This window comes from Chiloscyllium punctatum, chromosome 8 (assembly GCF_047496795.1).
Source record: "Chiloscyllium punctatum isolate Juve2018m chromosome 8, sChiPun1.3, whole genome shotgun sequence".
NCBI lineage: Eukaryota > Metazoa > Chordata > Chondrichthyes > Orectolobiformes > Hemiscylliidae > Chiloscyllium > Chiloscyllium punctatum.
Window position 1 is genome coordinate 79,922,130 of NC_092746.1, and position 13,220 is coordinate 79,935,349.

Genomic DNA, 13,220 nt, shown 5'->3' on the forward strand with positions numbered 1-13,220 from the left:
GGCCTGCTGCATTTTGTGTCACTCAGGCACCTGTCAGGCCAACAGTGAGCATTAGCCCAGGATCAAGGGCCTTGGAGGTACAAGTCCCATCACTGAGAGCTGTTAGCCAATCCTGAAGAAGGGTTATATCTGAAATGTCAACTTCTCTACCTTCTGATTCTGCCTGGCCTTCTGTGTTCTTCCAGCCTCCTGCTTGTCTAATCAGGAAGCCAACAGGTATTCTGTATTTGGTGATGTCACTGAAGAAGGCTTTGGCTGTTTTGGTTACTATTCCAACACACACCAGACTTTGGATTGAGGTAGTTCAGATGACAAGTGTACAATGGCATGAAGGTATAGAGTTTGTGGTGGGGTGAGTGAGCAGCAAGAGCAGGTGGTGGTACCTGCACTTATTCAAAGAGGTCCGTCGTTGATATTGATATAGCATCACCCCAGCCCCTCCCTTACTGGGATCGAGGGTTTGCTTGTTGTGCTTCCAACATGAAATGATTGCTCTTGGATTAATATCTTGAGTGGCCAAATGCTTTTTTTTTATTCATTCACGGGATGTGGGCATCACTGACAAGGCCACCATGTATTGCCCTCTTTGGGCAATTAGGAGTCAACCACATCGTTACAGGACTGTAAGCAAGACCTGGTAAGGATGGGAGATTTTGTTCTCTGGAACACATGAGTGAACCAGATAGATTTTACCGACAATCAACACTGGTTTCACAGTCATCATTAAACACTTAAATTCCAAATATTTAAGTGAATCTTGTGCCAGTAAGACACTGAGCATACAATGATGCATTGAAATTGGTATTGATTGCCTCATAAAGATTGCAACAGCAGTGAGGTGGGGAAGACATGGAAAGGCTTTCTCATGATGAACTTACTTAGAGTAGAGTGTCCTTATCCACAGTGCTTCTACTGCTTAAGTTCACCCCTGCCCCCAAACCCAACAAGTGGAAAAGCCCAAGATTCTGCCCAATGAATAAAAGCCATTGTGTAGCAGCCATGGAAACAAATGCAATGTTGAAAGTAAAATGGTGCTGAACAGTCAGACATTTAATAAATTGTTAGAGTTCTGATCTGTCTTCTTAATAAAGTAGGAAGTTTGAGTAGAATTGACCATTTTTCCAAATGTTTCTGCAGCCCCAATTCATGAGAAAGATCTGGCACATCCTGTACGGTCAATAACTCATTTCTGTGTAAATATGTCAATGTGCAAATGTAAAATAGGGTCCTTGAGAGGTGATTTAATGAATAGTACATTGGATTGATATAGGCATAAAACACATTAAATTCAAATCCTTAACTCTGTTTTGAGGGAACTTGGGAAAAAGAAGCAACTTGATGTAAGCACTCAATATAAATAATTACACCAAAAAAATCACATGATGGAAAGGGAGCATTTCAGAGCAAAGATGAAATCTCAGAAAATACAACTTTGTTTAATCAACTCCTACCCAGCATTGCAGACTGGTAGAGGTGGCAAATACCACAAAGTAGCAGCACAATCATCTGGGAATATACCACATAACTGCAGTGATGTAGAAGTGACCATGATCATGAGAAGAAGAAATCCAGAAGACCCAGAAGACAAAAATCTATTCAAGCAAGTCAGTTTATTGCATTAAGACCATCATCACTGTAGGAATTCAGTCAGCAGCCATGAAGCAGCAAACAGGCAATCTCAGCATTCCAAAGCACAACTTCATTCAGAAACTTGTAAGAAACACAGAGATTAAAAAAAAGATTGGCTTGGAAAAGAGAGATGAGTCAGCTATATATAGAAAACACAGAGATCTTAGCAAAGGAGAATAAAGTCCAGGAGATCAAGTGCCCTCCAGACAAGGTAACAGAATGACAAGCTCTGCAATGACTGATGTCCTCTGTGAGGATATCTGAGAGATAGAGTATCCTCCTGCTGAGAAATAGTCCACAGATTAAATCCAGGGTCAGCAGTACTGGAAGGAAAGTCTTACCATTCTTCCAAGCCTAAAGATAATGCTTTCTGAAGGAATTTGTCCTGAATGCCTACATTTGTTAGTGACTTGGGGAAAATGAAGCAATGGTAAATGTAATATAGTTACATACATGATTGTATAATTAATTAACAATGGGAAAAATGTTTTTGTGGAGATGCTGTACAAGCTCATGGTTCTGATGGGACTAATGTTGATAGTACATTGGCCCCACCCATGCTACTAGGGTCACATAAGGTGACAAGAAGCTGTACTCCACTTTTCAGAATGTGCTAGCATTTCTGTCCCAGCTCGCTAATAATTATATCTTACCAAATATAGTTGTACTTATTGTTTTCTTATACTAAGCCGTCTTGTTATCTGTGAACAAAGCCCCATTGCTGGGGTCCACATTCAGCCTTCTGGAACAAGCATGCCTCACTTCACCAGGTGTACAGCCACCATGTCCGTGATGGAGAAATCCTGCCGAGGATATTCCCGTTTTATTGACCGTTAGAAAGGAAACTTAAAAGTTGGCCCATTACATTTCACTAAATCAGTGCTGGAAATGCTGCAAATCTGTTTGCTTTATACAGAACACTAGGGTAGTCCTGAGTAATTTCAAGGCTTGTAATTTTTAATGAAGACTGAACTCAAAATTTCATGTCAGAGAAAACATTAAACCAGAATTGAGAATTATCCTATTGTTTAAAGACTGTATGTAAGTCCTTTGCAAGGCTTAAATGATAAAGTACAAGTCATTGATCACACAGCCCAATGGGATTCTGCAGCTGAAAGAAAATTATTTGTTATTAAGAAAAAAATGTGAATTTCATGAACCTTTCCAATATGCCCATTCTAAATGATGAGACACTTAACAAACTATCCAGGTCTTCTTCAATATATAATTTCAGTTACATCACACTGTGGGCTTTTGCTACAAATTCTGCATCCTGTGATCTTAACCTCCACAATCACCTGAAGGAGCAGCACTCTGAAAGCTATTGCTTCCAAATAAACCTGTTGGACTATAACCTGGTGTTGAGTGATCTTTAACTTTGTACTCCCCAGTCCAACACCGGCACCTCCAAATCATGGACCTTTCCAATTGCATAAAATAATTTTGTCAACGGGCAGTCACATACAAATAATTTGACCTGGTGACATGAAAGCCACTGACAACACAAACTGTCAGGGTGATAATAGATAGCAACTGAAAAATTCTCTATCTCTATAGTTGGTGCCACCATTATGCAATCCACTACTCACTGGGCCACCAATGGCCATTCCACTTCTAACAATTAATTATGGCACCTAATATAGTTCATTTAAATTCCAGCTAGATTTCATTATACAGTATTTGCTATGGAATTTAATATTTCACTTTAGAAAGGATTTCCCTCTCTGTTTTCTATAATTTGGTTATGGCTTTTGACTAGAACATCCTATTTCTTTTGTTTTGCATTTGGGTATTTGCATTTTCAACATATTTCTATGCACATCAGAAATGCTAATTGTGGTCTTTTTTTTCTTAGAGTATGGATATAGCACAGTGGCTGTTTTGGTAATTACTGTGAGCTCCATGTGCGGCATCACCCTATTTATTTTCAACTCATGCCAACAGACATACCAACTTATTCTGCAGCTGTTTGTGGGTCTTGCTGTTGGAACAATGTCAGGTGATGCATTGATGCATCTTTTGCCACAGGTATGTTATGCAGAAAGTGACATGATTTGGTTGGCAAGACATGCTAGGTTATAGAGAGAGCAAGTTTATAAAATTCCTGACATCAAAGATCAAGGCTTCAAGAAAAAAATACTCAGTGGCTTGATAGGCTGTGTTGTTGCAAGGTAATTTGGAATTATAGCATAGTTTTCCTGAGGATGCACAACTAGCAAACTAGTTCTTGGTAGTAACATGTACTTTGAAAATATAATCCTGTGTTAAACCTGACTGAGTGGCAGCAGCGAATATGGACAGCAGCAGTGCACATTTATAAAATACAGCAATAGCACCATCACTGCTGTTCAATGCTTACAATGGAGTCATGATTTGGAGAGCTCAGTCTGAGCTCAAAAACTGCATGAATTTATGTAAAACTCCATTATCTCACTTTTTAGATTAGAATCAATCTAAACATCATGGCATAGACAGAGAACACAGAGGGCCAACACCTTCAACGTATTGTCTAGCTATCACCATTGTTAACAGCTAACCCGAGAATGCAACTTTTAAAAAAAAGGTTTTGTGATTTACACATGAAAGAAGTGAAACTATCACTGTATTCTAACAGATGAAAGGCTTAACAGACAATCAATTTTTCAATGTATAATTTCAGTTACATCACACTGTAAATTTGTGCTATAAATTCTGTATTACGATCGAGCCCTCCACTATCACCTGATGAAGGAGCGTCGCTCCGAAAGCTAGTGTGCTTCCAATTAAACCTGTTGGACTATAACCTGGTGTTGTGTGATTTTTAACTTTGTACAATGGAGTCAATAGCCTAGCTATGGTCGACATCATGCCAGAATTGCTGGTATAGAATGCACATAAAATAACACAAATGGGGATGAGCTACATGCTTAGTCTTTCCAACATATTGTCAAAAACACAAGATCTTAAAAAGACTTGCTTTTAACCAATCTCAAGATGTCATAAATGCTTCACAACCAATTTAAGTATTTTTTAAAGTACTTTCTGTATGTGAAGTAAGGGATGTTTACCCTTTAGATTGCCCTTCCCTGATCTTGATCATCTCAGCTCCCTAGCACCATCCTCTCTCCAACTCTATCCAGGTTATACGGGAGATCCACTGCCAGCTAATTGTCAGTCAAAGTAAAATTTCTCATTCAGCTGCTTCAAAACATCCTGCATGGTTCTGTCTCATTGAAGGCCCAAGGCTTACTTATTTCATTGTAAGGATTGTCACCTGAATAGAATAGTCTTAATTCCATTTTATAAGCCTCTATTTGGATAAACGTGGCAATGTTAAAAATTATGCCCTAATGTGCATTCTAAGAGGTAATAAATGCAATGAAGCCGTGAATCCAACTAATCACCCATTTTTGTTCATCCCTCTTGTGCTAAGGTTCTTGGTCTACATACGCATGATCAAAAATATACTGAGCATTCTTCTCACGACAAAGAGTACATTTGGAAAATGCTTACTGTACTTGGTGGAATATATGCGTTTTTCCTAATTGAAAAGCTGTTCACACTCATATTGTCATTAAGAGGTCAGGTAAGTCAAAAGATAAACATCTCTGAAAAATTTTCAACAACGTGCCTCAAGAGTTCTTTTGTCAAAAGAGATTTCACTCAATATTTGTTCTTATCCAAAGTAATCCTCCGATTGCTAATTACCATCAAGTGAAAACAATTGGCATTTTGTTTGTGCAATGGCAGTCTTGAAAAAGAATCAATCTTGGATTGGGATTTGCACTGGGGTTGAGAAGCTAATGTTGCAACCATTTCCTGGTTGGGGGCTCGGAATTTCACCGTCAATGTGTAGCAGTTGGAACCAGGTTGACCTCGTTGACTACAAGGTCATTGTTTGACCCAGGTTACCAATCCCAATCAGGAAAGCCCTGACTGATATAACCAGGAGATGAGATCTCCTCAGTCAAGTGACTAACTCTGAGCTGGCTGGTCATAGTCAGTATGTTACTGTTATTCTTTTTTGATAACTGACTTTGGTCTCCAGAGAAAACAAAGTATATAAACAGGAGATAAGAATCTCCTCAATTCAGATGACTGACTCTGACCCGGCTGGCCATAGCCAGTATGTTACTATTATTCTTTTTTGATAACTGATTTCTGAGCTGGCCAGCCAGTGTACACTGTTATATTTCAGTTCTCATTAGGGAACTGTTGTTTATTTTTTATTTTACTGGTTGATTGTAGCCTGTATGTTACTCTTAAAAAGGGATAATCAGGAGATTATATCTCCTCAGTCATGTGACTGACTCCAAGCTGGCTGGCCACAGCCAGTGTACTGTGCACAAGTAAATAAAGGATGACCTGGTGATGGGATACTGGCCTCAGTGCTGATATTTCACAATGATTATTGGGAAAAGGAACAGCTAATTGGCTGTAGAGAATGGGGTTGAACGACTGAAGTGTGGAAGACATAAAGGCATTGTGGCAGATATTTTTGTGGCTGCCATTTCCAGAGAAAATGGAAGTACTGGGATTCAAGGATGAGAGACAGAGTTGGCACTCAGGACAGGACAATTCCTAGATTTTTCCAACATTGTCCTTGATGTCCTTCATGAGGCTATGAGGATGAGAAAGGAAAATCTCTTCTTGAGGGAGTGGAAAGAGGTGGTCAGTTAACCAAACAAAACTCGTATGGAGTCATGTGGGGAAAAGGTGATTGGCTGAAATGAGATCCCAAGAAATCAGGTCCAGTGCCATAAAATGTTGATGGCCTTTCTGCGTTCTGGTATGATGAATGCAACATGGGACTCTAAGGACAGGCTTTTGAATGTTCAATCTCATGCAGATGTTCCAGCTGTGGTATGTATGTGTGAAGTGTTTACTGAGCCCTCGGTAAGATTAAGAGCCACAGTGCTGCTGAGGACTTACTGATATATGCTGTTAGCGATGGTTGGAGAAGCCAATGGTAACTAACCAAATATCTCCAGATAGACTGTCATTGGGACACAGACTATGTTGAGGGTATTATCTCAGTTGCCTTCCTGTCCCTTGTTCCTCTCTTCTCATGCCTACGACTCATTTATTGCTGCTGAGGACTATTACAAACTGACTAAAACCCCTTCAAATATATCAAGGAGATAGCCTAAGCCTAACTTTTATCTTATTTAAAGGCAAGTGTAAGTGCTGTGTTCCAGATGTAATTCGACTGGCTTTATGTAAAACACACTTTATTCTTACATCAAGTTAAAATACCACCAAAATAAAAAAGAATTTGTATAACTTTAACTCAATTGGAAAACTTAACAGAATAATAGGTTATTTAACTACTAAACAGCAACTGTTCCAATCTAGTGTCATCCCATAAACACACCCTTGGCAAAGGAAAATCTAGTAAAATAGATTACCTCACATGCAATGTTTCTCTAATCCAGAAGAGAAATACACCAAGAGCAAATTCTGGCAGAGAGACAAAAAACTCCAGTCTTTTGCTGTGGCTAAGAAATGTTTAACAGCTTCCACAATCAACTTCAAAACCCCAACAACTGAAAACTAAGTTAAAACCCCAGACCTGACTCCACCTTCATGCTGCTTCGATTGTTCTAGCTTAAACCCAGAGCTGCACAAGTTCTTTACTTCATTCGCTTGGATGAGACAACTCAGCACCTCTGGCTCAAAATCTCTCTTCAAAAAAACCAAGACAAAATACAGCTCTCAAAGCTAGAGTATCATCACAGGACTTTGAATCAAGATCAGAGGATAGTGCTCCAATTGCAAGCTGTTGCCTTCCTGGCCCTCACTGGGAACACATTCATACCTAAACCCCACTAATACCCAGAGGATCATGACATCCTTTAGCATTTGGTTAGAAATCTAAATAGAGAGTGACGCTAAGTTTTTTTTATTGTAGACTCCATATAATATCATAAATATCTGTATTAGTCACATTCCCATCACTAACTTGAACAGGATAGAGGAATGGATAAATTGGTGCAAGATAAATACTGTACATCCAGTTGTTACAGTACAGCGTGTGAGTTACCAGCTTGTATGGCATTCCATATAGGCTGCATCTTGATTTGCAGCAATAACAGAAGGAAGTCAAACTGTAGCACAGCAGGCAAGACGAATGCAGGATCAATGATGTCAGATTTAGTTGTTTAAGATAGAAAAGTCCATAAATGACTATCAGAAGCATCTCCAAAAGCTCCTTCTATGTTTAAACTGATAATAGCTTGTTTAAGTTTCCTTCAATTTAACTTTCTCCACTTCTCATAGTTACTGGATGAGAGTAGTTATTGACAATATCAGATTGTAGGCTGAGTGTATCTAACTTGTCTTCACTTGTATTCATGTCTGAAATTCCCATCAGTTTCAAATGGGCAGCTTTGGCAATCAGAAGGTAAGTTCACCTGAAAATCACATGCAGTCATCAATGCATTGATCAATTAATGTTCTAATTTGCTGTTTGATTTTAGCTTAATTTCTACCCGATTTCCAAGCACCACAGAACTGTGGCATGACGTACACCTGTCCCCATCCCCCAATTGCTTTTGATTCAATGAATTAAATCAAATGCTGCTGTTAAATTGTGATAGAATTTGTATTAACTTTTTTGTACTATTTTCTTCAAAACTAGCGACTTGCAGCTGGGCACTTGGCACATTCACATGATCTTCCAATGGACTCTAACTTGAATATCCATTCAGAAGGAGGCAAGTCTATTTCCACAATGCAACTGGTAAGATACTCCTTGGATCAATGCTCAGCTAATATTGTATAGTAGGTTAATGAATCACAACAAGAAAGCTCTATAAACTGGACTTTACAAGTATTCAGTATTGCCATGGAACATTAGGCAACCAAATCATGGACCAGAGGAAATAAAACTGATAAATACTGATATGTACGCATTCCTTACTGCATCTTCTTCCTTATACATCACAATGTCTAATTATAAAACTCAGAACCATATAGGGCTTTCTCAGAAGTTTCAACCAATAGCATTTGTAGTGACCAAATTACTAACATGTTTCTTCATACCGTGCAGCATCTTTTCATTGAATGTATGTTTACTAGATTTATTTTCCCACCAAAAGGTTTGTTATATATTAAGGTAGCAACTGGAATATTTCACATCCTGCTGTTTGCTAGTTTCTTTCACTTTGGATCAAAAAGGCTGCTTAACTTCAGGGTTTCCAATGGACAGTGGTTTTGAACAATGGTTTAGTGGTTATGAGCCTAGTATGCTTTAACTGCATTATTCCCCCACACCTTTTGATTTATTGGTTGATCAGCTTAAGTCTTTGTAATATGATTCATTGCAAATGGTACTTAGCAACATAGTGTGTTAACCTCTAAGGAATCTTGCAGGTTGTATTCCATAATTTTTTTAATGAACAGGAAGTGAGGACAGACTTCATTCATGAGCTGTCAAAGGAACTGATGTTCCTCTTGTAGCTTTGCAAATATTCAGCAATGTATCCTAGCCCTTAAAATACTCAAAGGCATGCAAAAGAATCATTGATTCAGATGACCTGACAGTAAAGTAAGCTAGAACTTGTAAGATCTTTTAGAGGGAAACACATTTAGGTTACCGAATACCACTCTCATGCACCATCCTTTGCTAATTTAAAGCTGTTTGCAGGATCTGAGCTTTTCCTTGTAAAAGTCTATTTGATTTCATCAAAATATTATATTGTGTAATGTTTTAATTAGGTTTGAGTTAACTATATCAATGCTATTCATCTTTGTAATGACTCTTATTTATTCCTAAATATGTTTTTAAAGTGGCTTCCTAATAGAGAATTTAGCTCCAATAAGAATTAGCTTGTTTGAAGTTTGAAATATTTCCACATTAGTTTAAAAATATTATACAACACCTTGTCCAAACACAATATGCTCTGATATTTGCTAACAACAATGAGTTAATGTTTATTTGGCAAAGATAATGATAATGACCAGGACATCTTCTGTTACCTTATGTAAGCTTATTTCCTTTTTGAAAATAGGGAAATCCAGAAGATTCAGAAAATGTTGAAATTCCTACAAACAATGCAATAAACTCTCCTGACGAAAATGCCAAGAGTAAGTACTACTTTGTGAATAAAAGCAGAAGATACAAATATTTCCAATGTCTCACCTCGTAATGCAAGTGTTTTTCACAATTATATAATCTAAATGTTTTACATAATATGCACGTGGAATTATCTTAATGTAGGTTCTAAAGCTTACCTGATACATTTAGTTATATAACATCCTGAGGTCATTAACCTACCAAGACCAACTTTAGATTGACAAATGGATCCTATTGTCCTATTATTGACAACCAATCAAAGCTAATTGGCAGAATCCGTTCATAACAATTTCTTACTTACATTGTTATGAGCCGTGATTCATAATTAATCATTCTGATGGTATAAAACTTGAATACAGTTGGAAACGAAACATTTTGCCAAAATTTTGTGTCTTGCAGTCATCAGGACAATTCAAAAGAAATACCAATATAAAGGGAAAATATTTAATCTGTATGAAAAAGTGTTGAATAGTTGATAAGTGAACTTTTGTTAGAGCCCTTGCTGATCTTTCATTATTTTTATTTTATTCTTTTATCAATTTTGGTTTGGAGCTGTGAAGTGGAAACTGTCAGCTAAAGATGACTTTGGGCTGTGGATAACAGTTTGTGTTGAAACTAAAACAGACAAACAAGCTTTTGTTTATTCATGAGGCCAGACCTAGAAGTCTGAAAGCTTGTACTTCCAAATAGACCCATTGGACTATCTGGTGTTGTGTGATTTGTAACTTTGTCCACCCCAATCAAACACCGGCACTTCCACCTTTGAACCCCAGGAATGATTTGAGTGATTGTTTTCCAAACTGCTTTAAATGCATTGATATCATTTTTCAAATAAGTCAAAAACTGTATGCAGTACTCCCAATGTGGTCTTACCAAGGCCCTATATAGCTGCAGTAGGCATCTTCTATTTCTACATTTCAATTCTCTTCCAATAAACGTTGACTGGGAATGCATGTGACACTCTATATTGCTCTATTGAAAAATCTTACATGGACTCTGCAGCTAGTGACCAAGGGTGCTTTTTGCCCCAGGAAATCAACACTACTCAAAAATATTTCATCCAATGAATTTCATTAGAGAAAGAACATGAACTTAGCACAGCCATGCATTTCGTTTTTAAAGCGATTGCCATTAAACCAGATTCTTGACATTTAATCAATCTTCATATACTTTGCTCCATATGTTTCATGCGACTTAAAGAATGACCTTCTCAAATTTAGAGAAGTTTCAGGCTGTGAATTAGAAGTATATGTTAATAGTATCGTCCAAGTTATACTGTGTATCATTACTGAAAAATGTTTTATTAATTATAAATTCCTCAATATACAAGTTATCAATGGCATTAAAGCTTATTACAGATATTCTAAAGGATATGGGATAAAGAAATGTAAACAATACTTGATTAATTAGATTTTCATCTAATATTGTATTGAGACTTGTTTATTACTTCAAGACAATTGAAATCTTCATGAAGTGTTGATTTCAATTCTTACAGAAGGAGACATTGCAGAATTAATCAAAAAGCAGATAAAAACAGATGATGCTTGCAATACACAAACAAGTCAAGCAACTCATGTGAAGAGAGAAAAAGTGTTAGTACTTCATGTTGATGACTTTTCCTCACAACTGGGAGAAGTTAGAGGTGGGATGTGTTTTGGTCATAGGTGAATGGAACACGAACAAAACAAAATCTGTGACAGGATGGAAGACAGGAGAGACTGAATCACCCAGACCTGGTTTTGAATTCCTAGGTTGGGAGTGCAGAATCAGAATACTTCTCATCTCCACTAAACGTGACCTGGGAAAACCGCCTAGAAGTTGAGATTTTCATTCTTGATGGCAGAGTTCCCTGTGACTCGTGCCAGGTGACCCTGAATGAGATCAGAGGATGCCAAAGGTGAATTGGAGCTGAGCAAAGAGCTCTGTGCACCAGCAATGTATTCAAGTTTCAAAAGAAAAGAATGAAAGCTCTCACCTCCCATATACCTCTTGTGTCCCATCCGTGCCTGTCCATGTCACATCATGCCCCCACAAATGACATGACATCTCATAGCCATGTGCTAACATGCCCCAACACTCATCCCATTAGCCCTCATACTTTGTGCCAATCCATGATCCTCATCGACCATTGTTTTCCCTACATTTACAATTCCAACACACCTACCCGATATTTGGACCCATCCAAAAATGAAATAATGTAAGTTCTAAGTACCCATTGTAGACTTCAGTAATCTATATTGGAAAACAAACACTCATTCATAAAAGCCTATTTATTACATTTGCATTCTTTCAACCACAAGGTAAAGTCACTATAGTCTTAACAGACCATAGGGCTGCTCGCTCATTAGACAGAGGGAGAACTAGTGTGGTTTAACCTGAGAATCACCGTGCCTCAGGTGAGGGGAGAGGTTGAGGAGTTTTATCCTTCATGGTAACCTTAGCTTCCCTATTCAAATATGCAATACCTTTAAAACAAATATTTCATTCAAGTACACAGTTCCTTATACCAGCAAGTATTTGAATTCATAATCCTACACCTCTGTGAAGCTGTCAGTCAAACAGTGAAATTTCAGTCAGCCTGCTGTGATGATTCATGGCTGTGAAATCAGTAATGCAGCACTAATCCAGTAATGAAAACCCAAGGCTTGTGACAACAGACCAAATAAAATAACAAGAGTTTTTTTTAAGTACATTGGATTGTTTTCAAAGATGTAATAGGCACATCTTTAAAATACTTTGACAGCTTTACAGGACTTTTTGATGAATTCTGTTGACACCTTTGACAGGTCCCTTTGACAGTTTTAAAAAATAAAATGACACCGTATGGAAACAGGTCCTTTGGCCTACTATGTGCTAACCATGATGCCATACTAAACTAATCTCATTTGCCTACAAATGGTCTGTATGCCCCTATGTTATGCCTATTCATAAATCTGTCTAAATGCCTGTTGAACTTTTCTATTGTATCTGCTTCTACCACCTCTCATGGCAGCTCATTCCAGACACCTACCATCCTCTGTATAACAAATGTGCCTTGCATATCTCCTTTAAACTTTCACCCCTCTCACTTTAGACCTATGTCACCATGTGTTTGATATTTCCACCCTGAGAAAAAAAAAATCTTTGACTATCCACCCTATTCTTGCTCATCATAATTTTATACAGTTCTCTCAGGTTGTCTCTCAATCTTTGATGATCTAGTGAAAACAATTCAAGTTTGTCCAACCTCTTCTTATAGCTAATACACACCAATCAAGGCAACATCCTGGTAAACTTCCTTTGCACCCTCTCCAAAGCCTCCACATATTTCTTTTCATGTGGTAACCAAAACTACACAAAATACTCCAAATGTAGCCCAACTAAAATTTTATCCAGCAAGACGTCTTGCCAATTTTCATATTCAATGCCCCTCCTAATGAAGCCGAGCATGTCATATGCCTTTTTATCACCTTATCCAATTATGTTGCCACTTTCAGGGAGCTATGGACGTGGAGTCCAAGATCTTTGTGTAAATCAATGCTCCTAAGGGTCCTTT

The 13,220-nt window shown here is 37.9% G+C and overlaps 1 protein-coding gene across 3 annotated transcripts in view; it reads left to right on the top strand.

Moving 5' to 3' along the window:
- The window catches only part of LOC140480692 (zinc transporter ZIP12-like), an 85,865-nt gene that overhangs the window by 37,860 nt on the left and 34,785 nt on the right, over positions 1–13,220 (top strand). For all 3 annotated transcript variants that reach the window (XM_072575910.1, XM_072575911.1, XM_072575912.1), the window contains 4 exons: positions 3,485–3,657; positions 5,042–5,194; positions 8,249–8,350; positions 9,621–9,696. In XM_072575910.1, the coding sequence (XP_072432011.1) occupies positions 3,485–3,657; positions 5,042–5,194; positions 8,249–8,350; positions 9,621–9,696 (504 nt within the window). The remainder of the gene's footprint in view (positions 1–3,484; positions 3,658–5,041; positions 5,195–8,248; positions 8,351–9,620; positions 9,697–13,220) is intronic.